Here is a 25,628-nt window from a genome sequence, read left to right as displayed (position 1 = left end):
AGCGCTGACCAGTCAGAATGGCCCCTGCTGAACTAACTTGCTCCAACTCTAACCCTTAACCGTTTTCCTCGGCAGGCCGGCCTGCCACTGCTTCGCTTTCCTCCCTCCTCAGCCGCCTCTCGCTCATGTTGTACCTCCTGGAATCTTTATTTCCCTATGGTCTTTTTTTTTTTTTTTTTTCTTTCTTCCCTCCCTTTCTTCAGTGACCCCCAGCGAGCCTGAGCAGGTGGTGAGGAAATACTTGGAAGAGCTGAGAGGAGCCCCCGCTGATGAGGTGAGTGCGAGGAATCACAGGAGTCTCTGACCACAGCGTTTTCCCCCAAAGGGGGGAAGAATGGAAGAAACGAAAGCAGTTGTGGGCTGGATAAGAGTCCGCCTTACTGCATATTGGGAAAGGCTCGTGTGAAACCTACACAGTTCTTTAGACTGTTCGCCAGATCCTCCGCTGGTCACGTCACGGACGCTATGCTCACGCACACCAGCTGAGGGTCTGGCCCATAGATGACTTCCCAATGGACCCCCTGTTAACGGTCTTGTCAACAATAAAGGCCTGTTGGTGGGAATATCTTGTATCTGCAAGGCCTGTACGCTGCCTTGAGCTCTCAGACAGTACCGAACAACGCATGTGAGTGACACTCCAGGGTCCCTGTTCCTACCCTGGGACACCACTGCTCTCTGCCTTTCCGTGGTGTGTGTGAACTGGAGCTTCTCCAGACTCCACCACAGCCAGAGTTTGAAGCAGCCCAAATGAATGGGAGGCAGTGATGGATGCTGACTTGGGACCTTAGACTGGTAAAAGTGCCCCAAAAGGCTGGGACATTTATTTAGAGGGTCCCATGTGCAGACTCTAATGCTCGGAGGAGACAGCTGCAATGGGACCTGTCTGCAGAATATTTGCATCTCCAAATGCATGTTGCCTGCATAGATCTCCCGGGGAAAACGGCCTTGCTCAGCAGCTAACAAAATACATTTCAGTGCCCCCGAGTCCGCTTTCCCTCCAGGAGCTCTGAGGAGGGATACACACTGCTTCTTCAGATAGGAAGTTATACAAGGCTGCCTCCTTATTTAGCCTAATACTCAAGTGCGAAGAGGTTTGGCTTCTTTTAATCTGTAAAGGAGTAGGCTGCTCATGGACAGAGGCCAGCTAGCAAACCCCGCTCCCAGATTGGGGTGGCCCAGCTTTCCAGGGCGCTCTCATCCCGTAGCTACGAAAACGGTCTCGTCCCCCCATCTCCACCTTTCACCAACAACTCCAGGGTGTAACCTTTCGAGGCTAGCCCCGCTTGGGCTGGGCACTCGTTAGTTGGTAGGATTTCAGGGGGTATGTACGGTAACGCCTCACTTAACGTTCCAAGTATCAGGGGGGTAGCCGTGTTAGTCTGAATTTGTAAAAAGCAACAGAGGGTCCTGTGGCACCTTTAAGACTAACAGAAATATTGGGAGCATAAGCTTTCATGGGTAAGAACCTCACTTCTTCAGATGCAAGAACCTCACTTCTTCAGATGATTTGCATCTGAAGAAGTGAGGTTCTTACCCACGAAAGCTTATGCTCCCAATACTTCTGTTAATCTTAAAAGTGCCACAGGACCCTCTGTTGCTTTTCACTTAACGTTGTAGTTCTGGTCCTGAAAATGCGACTAAGCAAAACGATGTTAAGTGAATCCAATTTCCCCATAAGAATTAATGTAAATGGGGGGTGGGGGCAGTAGGTTCCAGGGACATTTTTTTGGTCAGACAAAACGCATTATATACATTTTAAACATGCAATTTAAAACCAGTATTCAACCGGCTGGCAGCCCCCCCTACCAGCTCCCCTACGTCCCCCCTCCTCCCCCCCCGGCGCCTCCCGCCTGCCAGCGGACCCTGCAGATCAGCGCCTTCCCCCTCCTCCCCCCACCTCCTGCATGCAGCAATCACCTGTCTTGTGGCGTTCAGAAGGCTGGGGGGAGGAGCAAGGACGCGGTGCGCAGCCTCCCCCCTCCCTCCCCTGCCTCCTGAACGCCGCAAACCAGCTGATTGCCGTGGGCAGGAGGCCGGGGGGGAGGAAGGGGAAGGCGCTGATCTGCGGGGTCTGTTGGCAGGCGGGAGGTACTGGGGGGGGGGGGCAAAGCACAGCTTTCAACAAGCATGTTCTGTAATGGAGCAAGGACGTAACATCGAAACAACGTTAAGCGAGAGGACATTAAGTGGGGAGTTACTGTATAGGACTTTGGGATCCTTCAGGATGGGAGGTGTTGTAGAAATACTTTTATTATTAGATTATAGGGACAGGCCTCTAGAGATCACACTGATAGACAAGTCAAACTAGAAGAATCAGTGTTTTCCAACAGGTAAAAGCTCTGGGGGGTGGGGGGGAGGGCAGAGACTTCCTCAGACTTCAAAGTGGGGTTTTAATGCCACTGAAGATAATTTCTAAATGGTCTCTCTGGCAAGCTGATGCATCAGCAAAGCTAATGTTCGATGCAGCCCGATGCTGACGGTAAATGGCGTCTCTTCTTGCTCTGTTTCAAGGACTGTATCATCTGTATGGAAAAGCTGGCATCGCCCTCTGGCTACAGTGATGCCTGTGAGTGCAAGACAATCAAGCCGGAAGCGGTGGGGCAACTGACCAAATGCCAGCACGCTTTCCACCTGCTCTGTGTGCTGGCCATGTACGCCAACGGGAACAAGGTACTGCACCGGCCCGGCCCACTCTTCCCTATGAGACCTAGCACTGCGGGGTCCTGACCCATGAGTAGGGCCCAGGACGGCAATAAGATACTAGTGCCAGTGTCCTCACGACTGTCGTGAAATCCCACTGACGGTGACCCTTTTCACCCACAGGATGGCAGCTTGCAATGCCCCTCCTGTAAAACTATCTATGGTGAAAAGACCGGCACTCAGCCGAAAGGGAAGATGGAGGTTTCAACTTTCACTCAGTCCCTTCCCGGCCACCAGGACTGTGGGACGATACAGATCGTGTACTCCATTAGCAGGGGAATTCAGGTACGTGGGCAGCTGTAAGCTCCGGTTCTGTCTGTACAGGCCCTGCTCCATGGCTGAGACACCTAGGTTCTGTCATGATGCGCCTAACAAACAGAACCATGAACTAAAGCGAGTGTCTGCCGCGGTGGAACTCGTGTCACAACGCTTGTGTGCGTTTAAAAAAAAAAAAAAAAAAAAAAAGATTGGATTGGGCTTCAAAGGATTAGACCAGAGGTGGGCAAACTACAGCCCGTGGGCCACATCTGACCAGCGGGACCATCCTGCATGGCCTTTGAGCTCCCGGCCAGGGAGGATAGCCCCCAGCCCCTCCCCTGCTATCCCCCCTCCCCTGCAGCCTCAACTTGCCGTGCCACCAGCACTCTGGGCGGCCGGGCTGCAAGCTCCTACCAGGCAGTGAGGCTGCGAGAGCTGCCAGCCCGCCCCAGCGCTCTAGACTGCCAGCCCGCCCCAGCGCTCTAGACTGCGCAGCGGTGTGGCTGGCTCCAGCCAGGTGGCACGGCTGCCAGCCCTGGCGCTCTGAGTGGCATGGTAAGGGGGCAGGGAGCAGGGGGTATTGGATATGAGGTAGGAGGTCCTGGGGCGCCTGTCAGGGGGCGGGGGGATAGGGGTCAGGGCAGTTAGGGGACAGGAAGAAGGGGGGATGGATGGGGGTGGGGTTCCAGGGGGGGCGGTTAGGGGCGGGGGGGGGTCCCAGGAGGGGGCAATCAGGGGACAAGGAGCAGGGGAGTTGGATGGGTCAGGGGTTCTGAGGGGGGCATTCAGGGGGTGGAAAGTGGGAGGGGTACATAAGGGGCGGGGGCCAGGCTCTTTGGGGAGACACGGCCTTCCCTACCCGGCCCTTCATACAGTTTCAGAACCCCAATGTGGCTCTCAGGCCAAAAAGTTTGCCCACCCCTGGATTAGACTGCTTCAGATCCTCGTGGACCACAGGGAGGGAGGAGGAGAATTTGAAGCTAGAGGAGCAAATGGGGATAAACTGAACATGACTAAGCGTAGGGTGGAAATTAGGAGGTTTTGAACCATCAGAGGAGTGAGGTTCCGGAACAACCTCCCCGTAGGATTAGTGGAGGCCAGAAACAGAACTAATTTTAAGATGGATCTTGATAAATTTCTGCCTGGGATTATATGATGGGGGTTGATAGCAGGAGACTAGCCTCTGACCCAGGAGGTCCCTTCTAGTCCTATGTCCTTAACTCCTCTTACCTACCCCAATTTTGGGTTTATCTAATGGAAGATCCCAGGGGATCTGGGCGCTACATTTTTTCCAAAGAGCTTGCTAACACACTTGTAAATCCATCTATGTACTAACTACCTCTGTGCTGTGTGGGGCATTCGATTCATACACCTACGGTTAAGAATGCACTGTCAAGGCTGGCTTCATCACTCGGACTCCCATAATGATCCATTGAGAGACTATATCTTGTGGGGGCTGCTTAGCCTGGTTGACATGGGGCATTTGTGTAGCCATGAACTATTTTCACCTGTCTTGCGTCCTGCCCTAAGCAGCAGCGTTGAGCTTTTTCACCTTGGAAAGGGAGAAACACCGGAGATTCCATGAAGTCCACCAGAGACTTAGCCATCGCTGCTAACTTAGTATGGAAGGTGCCCGGATATTACGGTGACGAGTGAGAATAGAAAAACCCTCAATGGAAGGATGTTGAGAAGAGATGAACCCTTCTTTCCCAGATGGGGAAACTGAGGCATGGCTTGCCCAAGGTCACGTAGCTGAGCAAGCTTGGGCTGGACCCAGGTCTCCCAGGTGGTCCGCCTGTGCTCTCACTCGCAGCAGAGAGGCCGCCTGGTGTGCCACAGGAGGAGGATCGTGGTGGGGGGTAAACCCCCCCCCTCCTCTCCCAGGACTCGGTGCAGCAGGGAGGGGGCAGGTCTACACAGTTCTGTTCTCCTGCACACACCCTGTTGTTGGAAAAATCAGTCAGTGCCGTCAGCCTGTGAAAGGAGCCGGCATTGGTACAGAATTGATTGATTGCCTTTATCTGTTGCAGGGACCGGAGCACCCCAACCCAGGAATGCCATACACGGCCAGAGGCTTTCCCCGGTACTGTTACCTTCCCGATAACGAGAAGGGCAGAAAGGTAATGCAAGTCCTGATCCAAGTGGTGACTTCGCCAGTAACCGGCGCTTGACCGGAGTCTGGCCTTTTTCCAGTGGGGCTGAATGGACTTACTTCAAGTCTTACAAGAGCCACGCCCTCACTCCCTGTCTGTGCAGTAACTGAATTCACGTGGTGGCTCTTAAGTTTGCAAACCACAAGTGACTTGCAATCTTAGTCCATGGCTGGTACATCCTGCCTGATCGTAGGAGGCGTGAAGTGTTTTCTGCCAGGGGCTGAGTGCCTTGGACTTCCACTGAGTTAAGTGGGTATTGGCACTCAGTATCTGGCAGGGTGGGTCCCTTTGGTAAGGGAGCAGTTTGATAAGGGAGGCTGTGGAATCAGTTAGATTTTAACCAGCTATGTCACTGGAGAAATCTGCCCCCTGGAGTTCATCCGGACACCGCCCCCTCCTTGTGTCTCCTCTACGGGTAACTGTTAAGGATTGACACATGTCTAGAAATGGAGGATATTGCATGGTTCCGGAGGGAGCAGGGCTTGCGTCTCCTGCCTCTCTGGGAGGGAAGGAAGTCGGCCTGCTGGTGCTGCGGGTCATTAATACTGATACTTACCCACCTTTGCAGAGTGCTTCGAGATCCTCGGGCGAAAGGGGTTAAGTGTCATTTCCCCGCATTGCACAGCCAGGGAACTCGGGACCAGAGAGGGGACGTGATCTGCGCCAGCTAGGTCAGGAATAGAGCCCAGACTCGCAGCCTGTTGTCCCAACCACTAGGCCATGCTGCCTTCACCACTTGGGCAGCGCTCCCACCATGTGGCCGTAGAGCCTGGAAAGGAGGGAACTGCAGGGAGGGAAATGGGCCCTGGACTTGGGTGGATAATCGAGCTTTCCCCTTTGCCGTCTCTAGGTCCTGGATCTATTGAGGGTGGCCTGGAAGAGGCGTCTGATTTTCACCGTGGGCACTTCCAGCACGACCGGCGAGAGCAACACGGTGGTGTGGAACGAGATCCACCACAAGACGGAGATGGACACCAATCTCAGCGGCCACGGCTACCCCGACCCCAACTACCTGGACAACGTGCTGGCGGAGCTGGCGGCTCAGGGCGTCACCGAGGCCTGCTTGAGACAGTAACTCGCCTCTGTCCCGGCTCCGCGTCCCGGCCGTGCAATGCACGGCGAATGCCCACTCAGGCCTCTGGCGGGCGGCTAGTGCACTTATTCCTGTTGCCTTATTCCTGTCTCTAATCACTTGTCGTGTTCTGAGCAATAACATTGGATTTGGGGGTCACGTGCTCGGTACAGTCTGTTTTCTGGAGAGCAGGTTATTTTTGTATAAGCAAAGGGGCCTGATGCTGGGGTCTCGGGCGTGACGCCGGAGCGCTCCTGCTGCAGCCAGGGCATGCTCGGGATGTGTTCCCTAGGCGGCTGATCAACTCGCTTTCGAAGCACTCGGGCTGTCCCAGTCCTGCTCCCTCGCTGCGTAGGGGGACGGCTTGCTGTACTCTGGATCAGCGACGAGTGGCCAGAAATGTCCGTCCGTCCTCTGGCTAATGCACCGAGACTCTGCTCAGACACTTCCGAGTGCGTCCTTTCTCCCCCACGTCCCCGGGTAGCTGACTTAATACATGTGCTGTGCTCCTAATAAACGCTGCATTGCTATGGAGAGTTGTCGTTCGCCTTGAAGGCATCTCTTGTGTCTGATGCTTTAGTCTTTTTCGTTCTGATACGTGGGCCTTCACTGGAGTTTGGCTAACGCTGGAGGGAGCCAGGCCTACTGTTCTTCTGCTAAAGACGTGGTGGCTACCCAGCCTGCCAGAGCAGGGCTTTCTCCATCAGCTGTGAGCCAGTGTGGCGGGGATACCGCAGAAGCAATCCTGCCGAGGGGAAGGACAGTTCCTGGAGTCTGTGGATGGGCTCTGTGTCCCTGGTCATTGGGACCTCCCTTTCATGGTGCTGTTGTCTAATTCGGAGTAGCGAGGTTGTCTGCTGCACAATGCAAGCCGTGCCTTTCCTGGTGGAGGCTTTGCAGATAGTGCCACAGGTCTCGAGGAAAGAGGGGGGCGTGTCATTCCCCAGCAGCAGAGTCTAGGAGCTGTGGTCGATTCCCCACCCTCCTCGGGTCTGTTTAGATTTGTGCCGTCCTACAGCATTACAGAGCTGTCCAACAGGAGCGGAGACCCAGCAGCAGCAGTCCCCAGGTGAGACAGGGTAGCACGTGACAGCCAGAAAACCCCTCCCCACCTGCAGCTTCTGGTTGAACAAAACCAGGGGCCCTGCCCCTGCATAAGGAACGTAGCAGGCTCTAAACTTGGGTAGGAAGGGAGGTATGAAGCTAAACACAGCTGGAGCCTTCAGGGAGTGATGCAGTGCCCTGAACACTGGCTTGAAGTGGCTTGGCCCACCAGACTAGGTGAAACACTCAACAGTGATCTAAAGAAGGGAAGTGCAGGCGCCTAGGGGGTATTACTACCGCATGCTCTACTGTAGTTAGCCCTCCCAGCATCCTCCCTTCTACTCCAGCAATGGGGCCGGGCAGGCATTAACGTGTTAATGGAGGAGGAGGAGGAAGTGTCTTCCCTTCCAGGCAGGAGTAAGTTAGAATCCTAGAAGATTAGGATTGGAAGAGACCTCAGGAGGTCATCTAGTCCAACCCCCTGCTCAAAGCAGGACCAACCCCAACTAAATCATCCCAGGCAGGGCTTTGTCAAGTTAGTAAGGCTCAGCTCTGGTCTACACAAGGCCGCTTACATCAACCTAGCTCTGTCGACACTAAAATGTCACTTGCCCCCTTAATAACTCCACTTCCCTGAGAGGCGTGGAGACAAGGTCGATGCAGTGTCCGTGTGGACACGGCCTTGCTTACGTTGACTGGTGCTGGCTTTCAGACGCCGTCCCACATAGACAGTTCAACCGGTGTGAGGACACACGTGGCCAACACGAGGGGCGAAGCGTGGACCTGCAGAAGCGATGTAATTACTGCAGTGGCTGTATGTTAGGTCGACTTAATTTTGTAGTGGTGTCGACGTGCCCTATGTCTGCACTTCAGCTGCTACCCCGTGCTGTACTTAACCCCCCTCCCAGAGGCAGTGACTAGGTCTATGGAAGAATTCTTCTGTCTCCACCGGGGGTTCGGTCGGCAGAGGTGTGGATTTTTCACAGACACAGCTGTGCTGCTGTACGTTTCCAGTGTAGACCAAAGCTCTTGTGCCTTATGTAACCCAGGGGCTCAGGGTCTTGTCGAGCATGAAAGGCCCCATCTGTGCCGCCGGTGGCCATCAACCCTGTCTCTGCAGTTCCCTAAGCACTATGGGAATCGTTTGTCTGACGTCACCACCTGTAGTGGTGCCCAGGTCTTCCGTGTAGCAGGCTCCCAGATGAACCATTTGGACAAGGGCAGAAAAATGCAGATGGTTGAATTGTTTCTTCAACCCTCAAAAGCCCCGAATGCCCTGAAGAGAGCTGGAGCACTTCTTAAGCATCCAAGCAAGCTCATGTCCTAACATGGACGCTCCTTCCCTCTCGGCCATTAGCCCTGCACTAGCTGGAGCAGAGAAGCCTCCAACTACTATGAAGCCTCCTCCAGGATGTTCACCCAAGAAGAGCAGTAAAGCTGTAGGAAATTAAGCCTGCTCTGGGCCCAGGCACTTGGGTTTTCTCCTCCTTGAAACTGCGTGGGCACTGGTGACGTCCTTACGCTGCGTGGGCCTTCAGAGCGGCTGCCTGGCATTGCTCTCTCTGGTGCTGCGAGAAGTAGAGCTGTGACGGGGCATTGAATCCAGTCTGATTTCTCACTCGGAGGGAGGCCTGGAAGAAGCAGTGGGTGCCTCAGTAGGCTACACGCTGCCTGGCTTTTGGGGAGCTGGGTTGAGTTCAGACCATGGTTGTTACTGACCTAAAGTTACGGCCTCGTGTCTGGGCGGGCGCCTGTGCACGGCCTCGTCCACACCCAAAAGTTGTACCAATGTAACTAAATCCAGGCCACCCCCTAGTGCGGATGGCCCAGATGCTCAAAGATATTTAGATGCCTCGTTCCCGTTGCAATCAGTGGGGCCAGGCGTCTAACTACCTCTGGGGGGCTGGGCCATCTTAGCTCGGTTTGAATTTCAGCAGAGACCAGTTTGGAGGAATGTGGCGAAAGGACGCCAGGGAGAGAGAAGCAGCAAACCAGCAACGGCCTGGTGGCTAAAGGTAAACCAGGGCCAGGCACCAGGGTGGCCCGTTTCGGTATAAACACGCCGGGGGCGTTTTAAAAGGTCAGGGCGAGGGAACAAGGAACTAACCAAGCAGCAAGTTCACCAAGTGCTGCGTGTGTTGTTCCAACCTCCTGTCCCCGTAGGGGCGTCAGGATGCAGCCAAGCGAGGGCTGGCGTACGTCCTCTGAGAGCAGCAGGCTCTGCGCAGCTCCAGGCAATTGTTTGCACAAATGATGTGGGGGTGGAGGAGGCAGGGGACGATAAGCTCTTTGCTCTGTGTTTGTACAGGGCCTAGCACCGTCCACGACTGGGCCTCCTCATTGCTACCTCAATGCCACTGACGTCTCCTCCCAGACGCTGGCTCCTAGATTCCATGAGAGTTGGGGATAGGCCCAGGGCAGCTCAGCTCAGAGGTGAGCCAGCTCTTAACCTCCTGGCTTGGCGAGTACCCCATGCCTGCAGCCGTGCCTGTGCTTACCCTGGAGTGATCCCAGACAGGAGAGCGGGCGAGATGGACCACTGGTCTGAGCCAGTTATGGGACAACTGAGCTCGGCTGAGTATGTGCATAAGTGGTTGCAGCACCGGGGCTTCAGATTTACTGAGGCCAAGGGTCTTGCTCACCTCCTGCCTTGTTCTTGGGTTAACTGGGTGAGAGAACCCATGTTAACCCTCAGAGCCCTGCCCAGTCCTTGCACCATCACGACTGGATTATGAGGGTGCTGCTAGGGGGACGTTGTGGGGAAAGGATTTGTGGGGGGAAGAGGGAATGATAGCTGGAGCCAGGCCTTCCCTCCTTCCCCCTACCACGTTCCTCCTTCCTGGCTCCCTGCCCTGCTCTGGGGACCAGCATGGGACGGGCATAGCAGAGATGAAACCAGTGTTATTCCCTGGCACGTGCTCCACCTCCGTGCTGGAGAGATCGCTGGCAGCAGAGACCGGGGGCAGGGGGTGACTTGGCAGTGGGGCTCCTGAAGGTTCCCACAGGGGTTGAGGGGCAGCTGCTAGGGACCGAGTCAAGGGAGGAGAGCGACTGGAGTCCGTTCTGAACTTGGACAAGTCTGCTGAGAGGGGCTAAGGCCAGGGTAAAATCTTTCTCAAGGGGTGGAAGTCCTTAGCTGGAAGAGGGAGGGGGAACAGAACAGCACAGCAGGGGCCTGTCCCGATCCCCCGAGGACAGTGACACTATGTGGCATTTCTCACCCGTAGATCTCAAAGCACTTTACAGAGGAGGACGTTAGTGTCCTCTCTGCTTTACAGCTGGGGAGACTGAGGCACGGACCAGGAAGAGCAACTTGCCCACGGTCGCAGAGCAGGTCCGTGGCCGCAGGGGAATAGCCCCCAGCACGCTAAAGAACGGAAACCCGTGCAGAGTTCATCCAGCCGCAGCACCTCCGGGCAAGGTGATGATCCCCGTAGATGATGCTTTCCTGACGCACTGGGTTGTGAGACCAGCTGGGTCAATAATTCCCGTGGGGACGGCATCTTGCGCTTCCAGCCGTGCTCTGGGCTATTGTGCATGAATGTGACGGTATTTAGCGTGTGTGGAACAGCCTGGGGGCTCTCTCCCCCAGCCGCTCAGCGTGGGGCTGGCCTCCACTGGCCGTTGTGCAGCCAGACGGTGTGGGGGGAGCCCCTGTGGAAGGCTCAGGTGCTGAACCCCAATGCTCCAGCAGCCTTCGCTCAGGGTTGGACCAACACGCACGGAGCTGCTTGGGAGGGAGGAAGGATGGGTTTGCGGTTCAATCCCGGCACCGGGCAATCAGCAACCATGGCAGCTCTCCCTGGCCCTGCCCTGCCCCGCCCCGGATTTGCTGGGAGGTCTCTGGGCAAATCACTGCTTGGCCTGATGCTCCGGTTTCCCCTGTCTGTAAAATGGGGACCCTGCCCTGCCGCCGAATGGGAGATGAGGACGGCCAGGCACTCGTGTAATGCCGCAGGACAGGTCTGAGCTGGGGAGCCCAACGTGGGGGAGATAAGATAGATTAACTTCCCCCAGTGTAGGTCTGAGCTGGAGGGGGGGCAAAGCAGAGAAACTCCTCCAATGCTGCGGTTCCTGTCTGAGCTGAAAGCAGACGCATGGCCGGAGGGAGCGGGGTGAGGAGAGCGGAGGAGCTCTTGTAATGCGGCAGGACAGGCCTGACCGAAACCTCCATTGTCTGGCCCTAGCAGAGTCCCTCTTGCTCACCCCCACCCGCTGCATTTCCTTTCGCCCTGGGCCGCCTCCTTTGCACGTCGCTCGCCTTGTCTTTGAATGGAATACGTGAGGGTTAGTGGCAGGAGCGGTTCTGCAGGTGGCTGCTGGGAATTGGGGCCCAATGGCCTTATGATGCTGGTTACAAAGGAGCGGAACCGGCGGAGGAGAGATTTTGTTTCTTTAATGCTGGAGGTGGCTCGTTTTTATTGATGATTGGTGTATCGGCAGCACGTCAGGCCCCAGCCCCGTTGGGCCACGTGCTGTACGTACCCAGAACCGAGAACAGTCTCTGCCCTGAGGCGCTTATAGTCGAAAAGACCAGCCAGACCCCTGCTGAATCTGAGCCTTGGGCAGTGAGGGGCCAATTTATAACAGCACAGGCTGTGTTTTCAAATACAATGTGATCTCCTCCTACAGCCTTTCCGAGCCCTGCGCACCCAGATCCCAGCCGAGGGGGCAAGAGGCGGCTTGAATACAATAAGAACTGACCCCAAACCTTCCCTGCAAAGCCGGGGAGACAGATGATAGGGAATGATGCAAGTCAGTAGCATGGTGCATTGGCAGGCCTGGATGGGGGCCCAGGACTGGAGCAGCACCACTGGCAGGGAAAGGGGGGTTGGACACCTGTACAGCTTGCCGCTGGACCCGGCCGGCGCTGGGAGCCCTCTCGAGTGAGCCTGGTACTAGCTGGATTGGCCGTGCGGCAGAGAATCCGGGTTCTCTCCAATTATCTATAGTGCCTAGGCCAGGGCCGCTGGTTGGTTTGTTATTAGGTGGGGCCTGACCCTATAAACATGTCAGCCAAGCCTCTGAACGGCGCTCAGGGGTCCTTCAACCAGCGACTCGTGGCACACAAATGTATCACGTGGCGAATGCAGGCCACCGCCTAATGCCAGCAAGCTCACGGGCAGAGCTCCCCCGGCCTTGCCTGGGAGCAGCCCTTGGCTCCCACCAAGTCCGCGGGGCTCCACGCCAGAGGGTCCTTCTGCCGCGCTGTAAGGATGAGTAGCAGAGGATGCCGTGGTCGCCCCGTGCAGCCGTCCGGCATGCCCTAGCTGTGCCCCCAACCAGGCTGTGTACGACCCACAGCTCTTCATTGTTTCCTATGGGAAATGGGTCTTAGAGCTGCTGGTAGAGTTAATTCTTCCCTACATCTCTTGCCATCACCTTGCTGCTTAACTCTGCCTGGCTGCCCCCGCCCGGTTAGTGCTTGGGGTGGGCGGGTGTTGGCTGAGGGGGTTATGGTTGTGAATGTGAATGGGGGAGCCCAGCATGTACATAGAATCATAGAATATCAGGGTTGGAAGGGACCTCAGGAGGTCATCTAGTCCAACCCCCTGCTCAAAGCAGGACCAATTCCCAATTAAATCATCCCAGCCAGGGCTTTGTCAAGCCTGACCTTAAAAACCTCTAAGGAAGGAGATTCCACCACCTCCCTAGGGAACCCATTCCAGTGCTTCACCACCCTCCTAGTGAAATAGTGTTTCCTAATATCCACCCTAGACCTCCCCCACTGCAACTTGAGACCATTACTCCTTGTTCTGTCATCTGCCACCACTAAGAACAGCCGAGCTCATCCTCTTTGGAACCCCCCTTCAGGCAGTTGAAGGCTGCTATCAAATGTTTCTAGGCGGACGCCAGCCCGTGGTCTGAGGCTGGAGCTAACCTAGCAACCATTACTATAGAGAGCGGACGGGACTCGGTGTTCTGTTAAGAAAACAGCTGGTCCTAGACAACCAGCGTGGGAGCTGTAGAGTGAGAGTTGCCTCATGCACACTGCATGGGTCTGCTAGCCTATGTGCTCCTCCTGGGGCTAAGGTAACAGGAATCCAAGTTACCCCTAGATCCCAAATGGAGGCAAGGGGCCAGATGATCACTTGGTGTACACCGCCATATGGAAGCTATGCTGATTTTCACCTTTCTCCTGCACAGAGTCCCACTGCCTGATTGTGATAATAGCACCGAGCTCTCACCTAGCGCTTTCCATCAGTGGAGTCCAAAGGCGGGCGTTAGCATTAGCCCCATTTCACAGAGGAAGTCAATGGGGGCAGAGCCCATTGCCAATTGGGCCCTGCAGTCCCGTAACGAGGAACAGCAAAGAACGAGATATAGTTTGTAAGCTGGAGGCAAATCTAAGGGCAAGAAAGGTGAATTTGGGGGGCAAAAAATGGAAACCCGCCGGAGATCTTAAAGTTGCTTATGGGAATTAAGGACTAAGTGGTTTAGCGTGTTGAAATGACATTTCAGTGGAAATAGAGACGTGTCAAGAGATCTGGCTTTGCTGACTGGAAACCTGCCGTCTATATTGAGCGCATTCATGTCTTATTGCATGGGCAGTGTGCCTCTGCCCTGCGCATCTGCCCGGGTTCTGCACACAAGGGGCAAGGCCTGGCTTCTAGCCACTGTAGTTATGGAATGAACAGTGCAAGGACGGGGCCTTCTAAAGCGAGGAGCAGATACTGGTTCCTTTGGCCCCATAAATCTCTCTCTCTGACAAAAATGCTCCCCAAAAACCCCACCCAAAATATCTGGGATTAAATGAGTGGCCCCAATTTATACATCTAGGGTGAAATCCTGGCCCCATTGAAGTCAGGGGCAAAATTCCCAAAGATCTCTGTGGGGCAGGATTTTCCTTAGGGAACATTTTGATGTCATCGGAAACCCCGTCCCCAGCCCCGCTTTACTCTCCAGTCACTGAAAATGCAGTCCAGCCCAGAAAGCTTCCTTTCCCTGGTGATTTGTGCACTCCTCGCTCCTAATTACCCTTGAAACAGATCCACCTGTCTCTAGGTAATCACCTCAGTGCCGGAACTGGGCTCACACCGCGTTCTGGAGGAGAGATTTCTGCGCTCTCTGGAATGGCAGGAATGCTGTGTGGAAGCTGAGGGGGAGGGATGTTTCCAGCCCCGCAGGCCCCAAAGGGAGTGGGACAAGATAGGAATCAGCCTGTCGCCTCCGCGTGCACAGTACAGCTCGAAAGCCCATAAGGCAGCCCGGTGCAGTGGATAAAGGCACCACCTAGGCTCTGCTACTTGCTCACTGTGTAACCTTGGGTAAGTCATGGGGGGAGGGGCAAAGTTTTCAAAAGTGACCTTTAAATGTAGGTGCCTCCAATTTGGGGTCCCAGTGTTGGACACGTAGAGGGCCTGGCTTGCAGAGGTGCCCACTCGAAGCCATGAGGCTCAAATACTGAGCCACTCAGAATTCGAGCCCCCTTTGGGAACGTCAGCTCTGGAAGGCTCGGTGCCTCAGTTTCCCCATCTATAAAACGGGCATAACGCTGTTGACCCCTCTGTGTAAAACACTGTGAAATGCATGAATGAAGAGCGCTCTCCATCCACTAATCACCCCGGTTCTGTTTATAATCAGAGGCCTGAGGCATAACGCTCGGAGCTGGAGTTGAACCGGACCTGGCGTGGAAGGATGTGTGGGTTTGGGTCTGTCCACTCCAGAGATTAACCCCAGTCGAATAAGGCTGAAGCTGGAGTGGGTTCAGGACAGGTGGCCTGGCAGCCCAGACGTTGGACTGGGACTCGGGAGATGCGCGTTCAATGCCCAGCTCCGCAGTCGCCCTGCTGGGTGACGGAGGAAAAGGCACCTGGGCGCTGACGTTCAGGCCCCCGCAATGGGCTAGGGGTTCAAAGAGTCCCGCTCCACTGCAGGCACCTAACGAGGGGACAGATGTCGGAAGGATCTGAGCAGCCGATGGGCTGAAAATCTGGCCCGGGGGTGGGAGCTGAGCCCGTCTGACCATGCTGGTCCTACACCTCCCTGTGTCTCCATCAGCAATACCCTGCTACCGCCAAGGGTCATTTAATGGGTGTGAGCGGACGGGGGGCTATGAAGACACTGCCAAACCCCCCTCAACTTCAGGGCTTTTAAGACCAGAAGGGGCCATGGTGACACTCCCGCAGAACAAAGGCCAGGGATCCTTGCCCGGAGCTCGGCCTCTTGCCTTCCCAGGTGAGTGGGGTTTGGCTCCAGGCCCCTGGGGTGCAACAACAAGAGCCTGGGAGTCCGTTCCACCGCTGAGGGCCGGGTGGAGCAAGGCAACGCGCAAGGAAACCGGCCATGGGGACGTTCATTCCACTCTTGCGAGCCTGACTGGGCTTGAGCGGAAGGTTGCAGGCCCTGGGCGAGCCCAGCCCAGCCTCCAGAGGGGCACGGCCACGAGTCATTGCCAGCCTTTGGGGCCCTGGAGCTCTGCTGAAGAACCGGCCCGACCTGCTTGCTATCTGGGCCTCGATCCCCCAGCGAGGAATGCAGGTGGCTGGGAACTGGAGGGCACAGCAGCGACCCTGGGGGCAGGGACATATCTGAACTGGGGGTGGGGGCGGGGAAGTGGTGGGGGGAGATCTTTCCCCTCTGCATCCTCTTCACAGTAGTGCCCAGGACACAGAGCGAGGCACAGGGGACCTCGCTGTCCCAGCTGCGGGCTCCAGGTCAGGCCAAGACACACCCAGGCTGTTCTCTGCTGCGATGGAGATACCGCTGCTGCTGCTGGTGCTGACTGGGATCTGCGCGGGCAGGGTCCTAGGTGAATTTTTGACTCTAACAGCCGATAGTGGTCTGGGGGTGCTGCCCGCTGGGGATGGGGAGGGAAGGGAGAGCGATGGGGTGGGCGGAGGGAGAGGGAAGCTACGGGGTGGTTGCGGGGGGACGGGGGACGCTATGAAGTGAATGGGCAGAGAAGGGGAGGTTTGGGGATGGATGGGTGAGGAAGGATGCTGTGGGGTCAGGAGAAGAAGGGAGAAGCTGTGGGGTGAATGGGCTGAGGGGATCCTATGGGGCACGTGGATGGGGAGGGACGCTATGGGGTGGGTGGATGGGAAGGACACTATGTGGTGGGAAGAGAAAGGGAGAAGCTGGGGGGTGAATGGGCTGAGAGGGGGATCCTATGGGGTGGAAGGGTGGGGAGGGACGCTATGGGGTGGGTGGATGGGGAGGGATGCTATGGGGTGGGGAGAGGAAGGGAGAAACTGTGGGGTGAATGGGCTGAGAGGGGGATCCTATGAGGTGGGTGGGTGGATGGGGAGGGACGCTATGGGGTGGGGAGAGGAAGGGAGAAGCCGTGGGGTGAATGGGTGAGGAGAGGAAAGCTGTGGAGTCGAAGGGTCTTTTCCCCTAAATACTTAGCAGAGGGAGAGAATCTGGGGAACTTTTCTTCCCCAGAAGGTCTTTGCTGGTGGACTCCAACCCCCTGCGTGTATTGGGAGCTGTTAAACCCCTGCTCAGACAGGTGTTGGGAAGCAGTTTGGGGCCTGAGCCGAAGCCCACTGGGGGGCCCCCTTGACCTCCAAAGCATTTGGCGCAATCAAACACTTGGCGAGTTCGTTAGCTCTAGTCTGAGCAGTTTCCCCACTGGGGAAGGCAGCCCCGGCTTCAGGATGGACCCAGGCTGGCTTCCACCAGGGCTTTCCCTTGGCGAGGGGGGCAGGGGCCTTGTCACAGGCACGGTCCCTCTGCCTAGCCTGGGCAGGAGGTGGGTCTCTAGTGCTTGGACGGCGATGGGGATACAGAGCCTTGCACCTCAGGCACGTGGCTTCTGAGCCAGCCCGTTGTGGGAACGACTGACAGCGGCTGTCTCGGGCGGCGATTTGGTGCCTGCTTGCGGACTTGGTCCAGGTCCCCGCTGCCCCTGTCACCAAATAGCCCTTTGTGGTCAGCCGCAGCAGAGAGGCCACAGGGCTGGCTGGGTTGTGGAGGCCGAACTGCCCTCTCAGGCCCCTCCATGCCCGAGGGGAACACATGATCCCAGAAGCTGGCGCTGCCCACGTCATGCCAGAGCAGGTGAGCTCCGTGGGGCAGCGGGGCTCCCAGGCACTACCACACCCACAGCACCACCAGGGGATGTGGGGTCCAGGCGGCCATCCCAGCGCGGAGGTCCTAGGCCCGGAGACCGCAGTGTGCTGAGCACGTCAGCAGGGACGGCGCTCTGGCGAGGGTTTGTGTTTGCCCAGCAGGGCGCAGTGACCCGCTGGTGCTATTGTGTTGCTGCGGCATAACGCGGCTGGGTTCGAGTCACAACATCACAGCGGGTCGGGACGACATTGCCCCCCCAGGGACAGGCAGGGTACTGACACCACACGACATCACCAGCTGCCGGGCCCATGACAACGGGGACTCCCCTGTGCCTTGCAGGATGGCAGCCGCGGGGACCCACCCTGTCCCTCCAGCTTAGCAGCACGCTTAGCGGGGGCCCCGGTTCTCCCCAACAGGCTGCTCTAATTTCATATGAGGGGGGTGAACTTTGCTCAGCTACACCAGTGTGAATCTGGCTTGACTCCGGATTCCCACTGCTCTAAGGGACTGAGCTTAGCGGGTCTGCAGGAAGCTCTTTCCAGCGCTGGAGTGGGGGGTCGTCCGTCACATTGGATGCTGAGGGCCAGATCCTCAGCTGGTGTAAACCGGGGTTGCTCCAGGGAAGTCAATGGAGCGATGCCCGTTTACCCCAGTAGCCAAATGACGCCAGCTGAGGAGCAGGCCCCAAATGCCCGTAGAGTCCATTTCAGTGACGCCGGCTTGTGATCAGAGGCCCGGGTTTGTGCCCAGAAGCTCGAAGCCTTCGATCCCTCAGCATTACGGATGATAACGCTGGATCTGCTTGTGATCCGGAGCCACGTCCAATCTCTTTGCGACTCGTGCTAAGGCACACGCTAGGGTGCTGGTCGTGCACGACTGAGCCTCTCGTATCTCGGACACGGATTCAGGTCTGCTCCAGGTCAGCAGAGAACCGAGCTGACCAGAGCCATCGGCCCGTTGGTCGCCTGTGTGAAATGGGCACGAGGACCAGCGCTATTAACGAGCGCCCTGGTGGGTGGTTTCTGCTCGGAGACCGAGGGCCAGATTTGGCTCTGTTACACCGCTTCAAAGCGTTGGTGTAATTTGGGTGGTCGTGCCCCAGGCATGGACCAGCTAGGAGCTGTAGGGACCTGCAACAAAGCGTCGGCCCCTGCCACAAAGAGGGGCAGTCGGCGTGTGAGAGGAGAGACCGAGGGGAGCCCAATGGAACCCTGAGCCCATCCTGGGCAGCGGGGTAAGCAGCCGTCACAGCTCACCGGCTGCCACGCACTCATGGTCACCGCTGCCGTGGGCCCATCAGCCCGGTGACAATGCTGCGTTCAGCGGGAAATGAGAAGCGTTGGGTTCCCCGCCCCCCTCTCTGCTGGGCCCCGTATCCACCTCCAGCCTCGCGGCCTCACTCTGTGCGTTTGTTTCTCCAGAGACGGTCCCCTACACGCCCCAGATCACTGCCAAGTCGCTGGAAGGGAAGCTCACCGCGACCACCTTCACACTGGACCAGCCCATCTGCATCTTCGATCAGTACGTGAACAGCACCGATGACATCTGGCTGGTCGTTGCCTTCACTAACAGTACGTGTGGCTCCAGACCCCGCCAGACACCTTTCCCTGTGCCTACAACAGCCTTTGCCAGCCCCGATATGGCACTGTCTGAGGAGGAAGTTCACAGGCGCCTCTATTCCCCTTCTGGCTTTTCCTTCCTCCGTCTCACTTGAGAGATTGTAGGGCTGTGTCTCCGCTCTGAGGGGTTACTCCCTGCCCTAGTAAAGGCAACGGGGTCAGAGCACGGCGCTAGGACGCCTGCGTTTTAGTCCTGGCTCTGCAACCGACTCACTCTGCGGCCTTGGGCTAGTCACGGAGGCTCACATTTTCAAAAGCAACCTCTGAACTTGGCTGCCTCCATTCGTGGAGGCCTGAGCTAGCTAAATAAGATCCTCTGGCCAGGCCCGAGTCAGGCAGGGTGGAAAGCTGCCATCCAAACGAGCTGCGCTGTGCCCAGCCAAGCGGTAGAGGGAGCCAAAGGACACCCTGGCCCCTAATTTAATTGAGTTCAGTGAAATACGTGTTTGCATGAAATTTTCGGGTGGGCCCTAGAGATTCCTAGGAATGTGGGGTTTGCCACACCGGATCAGGCCGCTGGTCCTTCAGGTTTGGTATCTTGCCTCTAGCTGCGGCTTCAGGAGAACACCTGCTCCATTATGCACCTAGCCAATTGCACAATGCTGTGAATGGAGGGGAAATACCCCTGCAGCCGTCCCCTTACGCCCTGGAGCGGGACTTTGGATTGCTCATCTCTGAGCATGGGGTCGACAGCTCTTTACAGCTGGATCGCTTTGCCAAGCCCTTTGAAAAAATCCCGCGTCAGATCGAGACACTGACCACCTGCCGGCATTCCTAGGGGAGCAAGAATCCTCTGATGCCTAACCCAGCCAGCCTGGCAGTGATCTCACGTTCATTACCCACTGCCCCGTTTCCGCCGAGGGCGCTCTGCCTTTGTAGAATAAAGCCCGGTCCGCCCTTAAAACGGATCCCGCCTAGCTGTGCTGGCTCTGTGGAAAAACCACTGTCCCTGTGCCAACGCAGTGTAGACGCAGCTATGCTGACAGAAGACTGCTCTGCAGTGTAGACGCAGCGTCTTGCGTCCTGGCTCCATCCCCCAGCACTGGGACATCGCAGATGTCCTGTGCATTTCAACCAGGCAGCGTGTGTCTCTGCTGCAGCTGGTGCCGATTTGCAGCGTTAGCCCGTTCTCCGTGCCCGCTGCGACGCACTGCTCTCTGTCCCGGCGTGGCAGCTCCCTCGCTGGGACCCGCAGGCTTCGGGCACAAGGGTTTCACTGCACACGGCCTGGCGATGTGCCATCTACGGGCCACTCTCGTGATTTTGGTTCCTGGTGTGCACGGGGCGGAATTATTACCGGGCAGGTGTTCACAGCAGGAGAATACCCACCCGTGGGCCATCCCTCGTACTTCCGTTCACACCGCGACACGTACACTTAGGCCCTGAGGTGCTGGCCATTGGCGTCATTGGCAAGACAGCCGGTAATGCAGCAGCTGGGCTGGACACGGTCCCCACCCACCAAGCAGACGGTCAGATCTAGGGAAGGTCTTCACTGCAGAGTTAACTCAGGTGATCAGCCCCTGGATCTGAGCACCCGGGTTAGCCTCGCCCGAGTGTCAGCAGTCCTGCTGCCAAGTAACTTCGGGGGGCCCGTCCCATGGTTCGTAGCGCTGCAGTGAGCTGAGCGGCTCTGACTGCGGCCCAGTGAATTGGGGAGAACGTGTCTGCCCTCCTGGGCGCACGGCGTGACTCGTGGGAAGGCAGCACAGTTATCAGCACTGGTGTGGTTCAGCCCTGTGTCCCCACTGGAAAATGGACAGGTGGTTCGCCTGAGGGAAAGCCTCCCCTGGGTTTGAGCCTATACCCCCGGCTGGGTCAGTTAGTCGGGTTGAAAAACGCCACTCAATTGGGGTGAGAGGGTTTGGTATGTGGACGGGAGGAGGGCTAGGGGTAGCCCATGAGTAAAAGCCAGAGTTAACTCTGCAGTGAAGACAGATCCCTGTTCAGGTCACAAGCCCTAACACTGCTCTAGCTAATGTAGATCCTATGTTGGCCCAAGGAGTAGCAGCTTGTGCTTTCAGTGCAGATAAACCCAAGCTCCATCCTTACTCTCGGCCACAGGGGATGCTGAGTTTGCTCAAGCAATGACCATAACAGTCAGGGGTCTGCCTTGAAATGATCCCCATTCTGAACCTGTGCCTTTCTATACTTATGGGGCTTGGGGTGCAGGTTTATTCAATGTATTTAGGGGCTTTTCTAGGCTCCCTATCTCCACAGCACCTGTGCCACTCAGCACCAATGGATTTAGCTTCCCAGCACATCTGTGACATGACGAAGGATTTACATATGGGGAAACGGAGGCACTGTGGGATTAAGTGACTTGCCCAGGGTCAGCCTGGGAGTCAGTGGCAGAGCCAGGAATGGAACAACCATCTCCCAAGTCAAGTACCTTGACCACCAGCCCAGCCTTCCCGCCTAATCCGGTAACACTCTCTTCTTTTTCATCCGCAGTCACATCCCATTTCAAAAATCCAACCTCACAGATCCAAATCCCTCCCTACCAGAAGCTATCGACTGCTCTCCATTACATGACGCTGAAGACTTCCATAGCCTTCTACCCATGTGCTGAAAACAGGGCCCCTAGCGTGCTCCGGGTTGGCAGTGACACGTCCTGCAAAGACGACCGCAGCCTGGAGTACTGCAACGGACCCCTGCCTCATCCCGGGCCTTACAGGTACGACAGTCTGAGCCCAGTCAGCCCAGCAGATAGGGCCTGGCTGCCCTCTCCCTCACACAGCGGAAATCAGGAGTAACTCCCGGGCAGGCAGCGGACTCAGTCCCATATAGTTAGAGATTAGAGATCACCTGTATTTGCAGTAGCACCTAGGAACCTCTGTCCTGAACCAGGGCCCCGCTGTGCAAGGCGCTGTACACACACAGGATAGACAGATGGTCCCTGCCCCAAGGAGATTCCTGATAATGTTAACTTGTTCCTCCATTCCCACCCTCTCTGGCTTTCTGTCTCCTCCGATCGGTGCAGCACCCCCGGCAATCTTCACACCATCAAACTTGCTCTTTCCCAGTCTAGAACTCACTCATTTGCTAAGGAGGCTCCTGGTTCTTTTTAACCCACTCTTTGTGGCTGGGTTGGCTGGGTGCAAAGAAGTTTAAGGAGCCTGCTAGATCCTGGCTCCTAGATCACAGGGCTGGCTCTGCCACCTCTTCCCACTCCAGCCACTCAGTTGCCTTTTGTAATTAACTGGCTCTTTAACGATAAGTGACCCAGTGTGGTCATTTCTGCCGTCCTCTCAGTCCTGATGCAAGAGGCACCTGCTCTTCCTCACCTGCCGTCAGGAAAAGGGCATTCCTTCTCTCTTCTCACTGTTCTTCCATTCTCCCCTTGCTCCCCAGCCCCTGTCTTAAGACACCAACTAACTCCTGAGCATGGCGGGCGGAGTGGTTTGCAGATATCTAATCCCACATGGTGCTGGGGAAAGGGGCATCACCAGGGAAGTAACCAGAGAAGACCCCAGTGCTGCCTACCTGAGCGGAGAATTGGGTTAGATTCTGCCTTTAGTATACATCCTTCCAGCCCGTTGACTTTAGTGGGGTTGTGCAGGTGTATCTCAGGGCAGGATCTCACCCAGGAAATTTGCTGGCACCAGGGGGCTTTGCATTTTGGAGGTTTCTACGTACACAGAAAGATAGAGAACAAACCTCTCTTCTACTTCAGAACTACAGTTCCTCGTGTTTGTGAGGATAGGTTCCTTGCGGAATAACATTCAGCCACTAGATGTCTCCCTGTGCTCCATACACTTGCAGGCAGGGCGTGGTCCCTGGTAAACAAGGGTAACCATGCTGGAATTTGAGCTGTGTGGCAACCTGTTTGTGTCTCTAGTCAGTAGCTGTATTCTTTAACAAATACCTCCCGCTTAAGGAGGACTTTGATTCCATAGACCGTGACTAAGGTTAAGATTTTGTCACTGTTATTTTTAGTAAATGTCACTGGCAATAAACAAAAATTCACTGGAGCCATAAGGTGGGGAAGAGGGGGCTGGGGACAGGGGAATGACAGCTGGACCCTGGAGGTGGGAGGGCTAAGAGCCCGAGCCCCACCCTAGGGGGCAGGGGGGACTGACAGCCCAAGTCCCACCACCATGGGGGAGGGGCGTACAGCTCCAGCCCTGGCTGCAGTGGGGTGGGGGGCGTAAAGCCCCAGCTCCGTCCCCACGGCTGACAGCTGAAGCCAAAGGTCCGGTAAAGTCACAGAATCTGTGACCTCTGTGACTAAATCGTATCCTTAACCACGGCAGTCTGAGTGTCCCTCTTAGCATACACTGCACCTGCCGATCACTGTCGTATCTCGGTCCTGATATACCAAAGGCGGATAATACTGGACATCTGCTTTGGGGGTCTTTAATCTAGAGGAGAAAGTCAGAATAAGATCCACTGCCTGGGAGCTGAGACTCAACAAATTCAGATTAGGAATAAGGCATAAGTATTTACTAGTGAAGGTAATTAACCACTTGCGACCCAGGGCAGTCTCCATCTCCTGAAGTCTCTAAGGCCAGAGCAGATGGCTTTCTAACAAGGATGCTATGGCACAAGTAGGAGTTAGGGGCTCGACCCGGGAATGAGTGGGGGAGGTTCTGCAGGAGGTCCAGCTACATGATCAGAATGGGCCCTTCCAGCCTTGAAGAACTAGGAGTCGGGGTAAAGGTGATGGCAAGGAGAAAGAGCCAAATCTTCTACTGGTGTCATTCACCATAGCTCCATTGAATTCAGTCGAGCTGCATCAAGATGTACCAGCAGAGGATCCAATCGATGGTGTCTTGGGCCAGCTGTCTGGATGCAGCCTATGGACAGACAGACAGACCCAGGATTTGTCGGTGACAAGTTGGGTCAGTTTTGCTCTCCAAGCGTGAGAGGTCTACGTGCCTTTGCCGTTTGCACCTGCATCCCTGATGCTCCAACGTGGGCTGGGCTGGAGCCCTGCCAAATGTCACTGACCTTCTCTCTCCTTTTCTCGCCCGCTCTTTCAGAGTGAAATTTCTCATCCTGGATACCAATGGGTCCAAGGCAGAGACAAGATGGTCCCAACAAATTATACTGAAGCAAGGTAACCCTGGAAGAACAGGGAAGGGGCGTCTTGCGTTGTAAGCATCTTGGGGGAGGGTTCTTGTCTCCTTTAAGCCTTGTAAAGGGGGATGATCCCACCCCCACTCTCAAGGCAGCACATAGGGACTTGGGTTCCTGACTCACCCTCTGCACGCTTCCTCGGGCTTGTTAGGATGGTACGTACCAGCCAGAGCTGGCAGTTCCCAGGGTGTCTCCTTGCAGGCCCCCTGTCCCTCCCCGCTCAGAGATACTCAGTCTTTTAAGCTCCTGAGTTGTAGTTAATTGGGCCCGCCTGGTCTAGTTGCCCAGGTGAGTCAGTAGAACAGCTCTGCACCTCTCTATAGGCCCTTACAGCCTGATACTCAGTCAGAAGCCTTGAGTGACCAGGCTACATTACAGCTCCCTATTGGGAATCGGACACTGAGCTACCGGGGCACCGTGCCACCCATGCAAACCTGGGGGAGGGAAGTGACTGTCTGAGCAGCACTAAGGGAGCTGGCCCTAAATGATCCCAGCTTCCGCCATCCTCCTCCCTATTTCCTCTCCTCCCTTCCCTGCTGGATCCCTTCAGTCCCCACCACCGTCCCTGTCGGCTCCCTGCCCTCCCCGACCCCCTCCATGCCTGCGGTGAAAGCTTCCCCTGCCGTGTGCCCCAGGTCGCAAGGCGCGCTCCATCGACACCTGGCCCGGGAGGCGCAGCGGCACCATGGTCGTCATCACTTCCATCCTCTCCAGCTTCATCGGCGTCCTGGTGATCTTGTTCCTGTGCACGGTCGCCTACGAGTGGTGAGTGCCGACGCCCAGACGGAGGCGCAGCCCGGCTGAGCCTTGGAGCAGAGACTGGCTCGAGCGGGGGGAGGGGGGGTGGGAATCTGTGAGCCCAGGCCAGTGGGAAGGCTCTGGATATGCGTCCTTTGGGGAATGGCGAGTGAGCTGCCCTCCCCACCTGGCACTCACGCAGCACCGACCCTCTCTGCTCAGCTACCCTGGGGTCAGAGGGCAGCAGCCCGGGAGGGGCCGTCGTGCCCCGGCCGCGCTCCCCACACCCCCAGCACTGGGCTATGGGAGTAGACGCAGGGCCCCAAGCAGCCACTCGGGCTGGCGCTGCGGGAGAAGGGTTGGGTGCTGGGCCCGGGAGCTGCTCACCAGCTGCGTGTCTGTGGGTTGTTTACAGCTTTAAGCTTTGGCGGCGAGAGGAGCCCGCGGTCCCGGAGGAGCCACGCGCCGGGTCCTTCAGAGAGAGGGAGTACGATACCCACCACATCCCCCCGTCGCAGGCTCCACCCCAGCCCCCCAGCGACGTGCCCCGGCCTCACTCGCCAGCCGCCTCCCCATAGGAGCCCAGAGCTTCCCGCAGGCCATCGTCCTGGGCTCAGCGGTCAGCACGCGGGCATCCTCTGAAACCTCACATCCCATGTACGCACCCCGTGCCCTCCCCATCACGCACCCTGCTGCCAGCCTCCCCTATATACCCCAGCCCCAGCGTCCCCNTACACTCCCCGTGCCCTCGCCATCACACACCTTGCTGCCCGGCATCCCCTATATACCCCGGCCCCAGTGTCCCCTACGCACCCCAGGCCCCAGCGTCCCCATCACGCACCCTGCTGCCCGGCATCCCCTATATATCCCGGCCCCAGTGTCCCCTACGCACCCCAGGCTCCACCGTCCCCATCACGCACCCTGCTGCCCGGCCTCCCCTATATACCC

The 25,628-nt window shown here is 56.7% G+C and overlaps 2 protein-coding genes across 7 annotated transcripts in view; both read left to right on the top strand.

The window, feature by feature from the left end:
- The window catches only part of DTX2 (deltex E3 ubiquitin ligase 2), a 64,672-nt gene extending 57,955 nt beyond the window's left edge, over positions 1-6,717 (top strand). For all 5 annotated transcript variants that reach the window (XM_034752385.1, XM_034752384.1, XM_034752383.1 and 2 more), the window contains 5 exons: positions 204-274; positions 2,512-2,670; positions 2,824-2,985; positions 4,989-5,078; positions 5,962-6,717. In XM_034752385.1, the coding sequence (XP_034608276.1) occupies positions 204-274; positions 2,512-2,670; positions 2,824-2,985; positions 4,989-5,078; positions 5,962-6,186 (707 nt within the window). In that variant the 3' untranslated portion in view covers positions 6,187-6,717. The remainder of the gene's footprint in view (positions 1-203; positions 275-2,511; positions 2,671-2,823; positions 2,986-4,988; positions 5,079-5,961) is intronic.
- A 7,807-nt stretch (positions 6,718-14,524) lies between these two features.
- Positions 14,525-25,475, top strand: LOC117867311 (uroplakin-3b-like). Of its 2 annotated transcripts, none has more exons than XM_034752191.1 (6): positions 14,525-15,405; positions 18,666-18,815; positions 21,315-21,537; positions 23,846-23,922; positions 24,578-24,707; positions 25,096-25,475. In XM_034752191.1, exons 1-6 carry the CDS (start codon positions 15,195-15,197, stop codon positions 25,256-25,258), a joined length of 954 nt encoding a protein of 317 aa, XP_034608082.1. In that variant the 5' UTR covers positions 14,525-15,194; the 3' UTR covers positions 25,259-25,475. The 2 variants fall into 2 exon arrangements, with proteins under 2 accessions (XP_034608082.1, XP_034608083.1); XM_034752192.1 differs by lacking the exon at positions 14,525-15,405 and adding an exon at positions 15,807-15,979.
- The last annotated feature ends 153 nt before the right edge of the window (positions 25,476-25,628 follow it).

The sequence above is a fragment of the Trachemys scripta genome, chromosome 18 (genome assembly GCF_013100865.1).
Source record: "Trachemys scripta elegans isolate TJP31775 chromosome 18, CAS_Tse_1.0, whole genome shotgun sequence".
In the NCBI taxonomy this organism is placed as follows: domain Eukaryota; kingdom Metazoa; phylum Chordata; order Testudines; family Emydidae; genus Trachemys; species Trachemys scripta.
This window is presented reverse-complemented; position numbering and strand designations above follow the sequence as displayed.

Bases quoted from the DNA above. Each gene is read 5' to 3' on its own strand.
- LOC117867311 (XM_034752191.1), top strand. From the start codon at position 15,195: ATGCTGGTCCTACACCTCCCTGTGTCTCCATCAGCAATACCCTGCTAC. The intron at 18,816-21,314 runs GTACGTGTGGCT...TTTCATCCGCAG, and splicing joins GGTCGTTGCCTTCACTAACA to TCACATCCCATTTCAAAAAT. The intron at 21,538-23,845 runs GTACGACAGTCT...CCGCTCTTTCAG, and splicing joins CCTCATCCCGGGCCTTACAG to AGTGAAATTTCTCATCCTGG.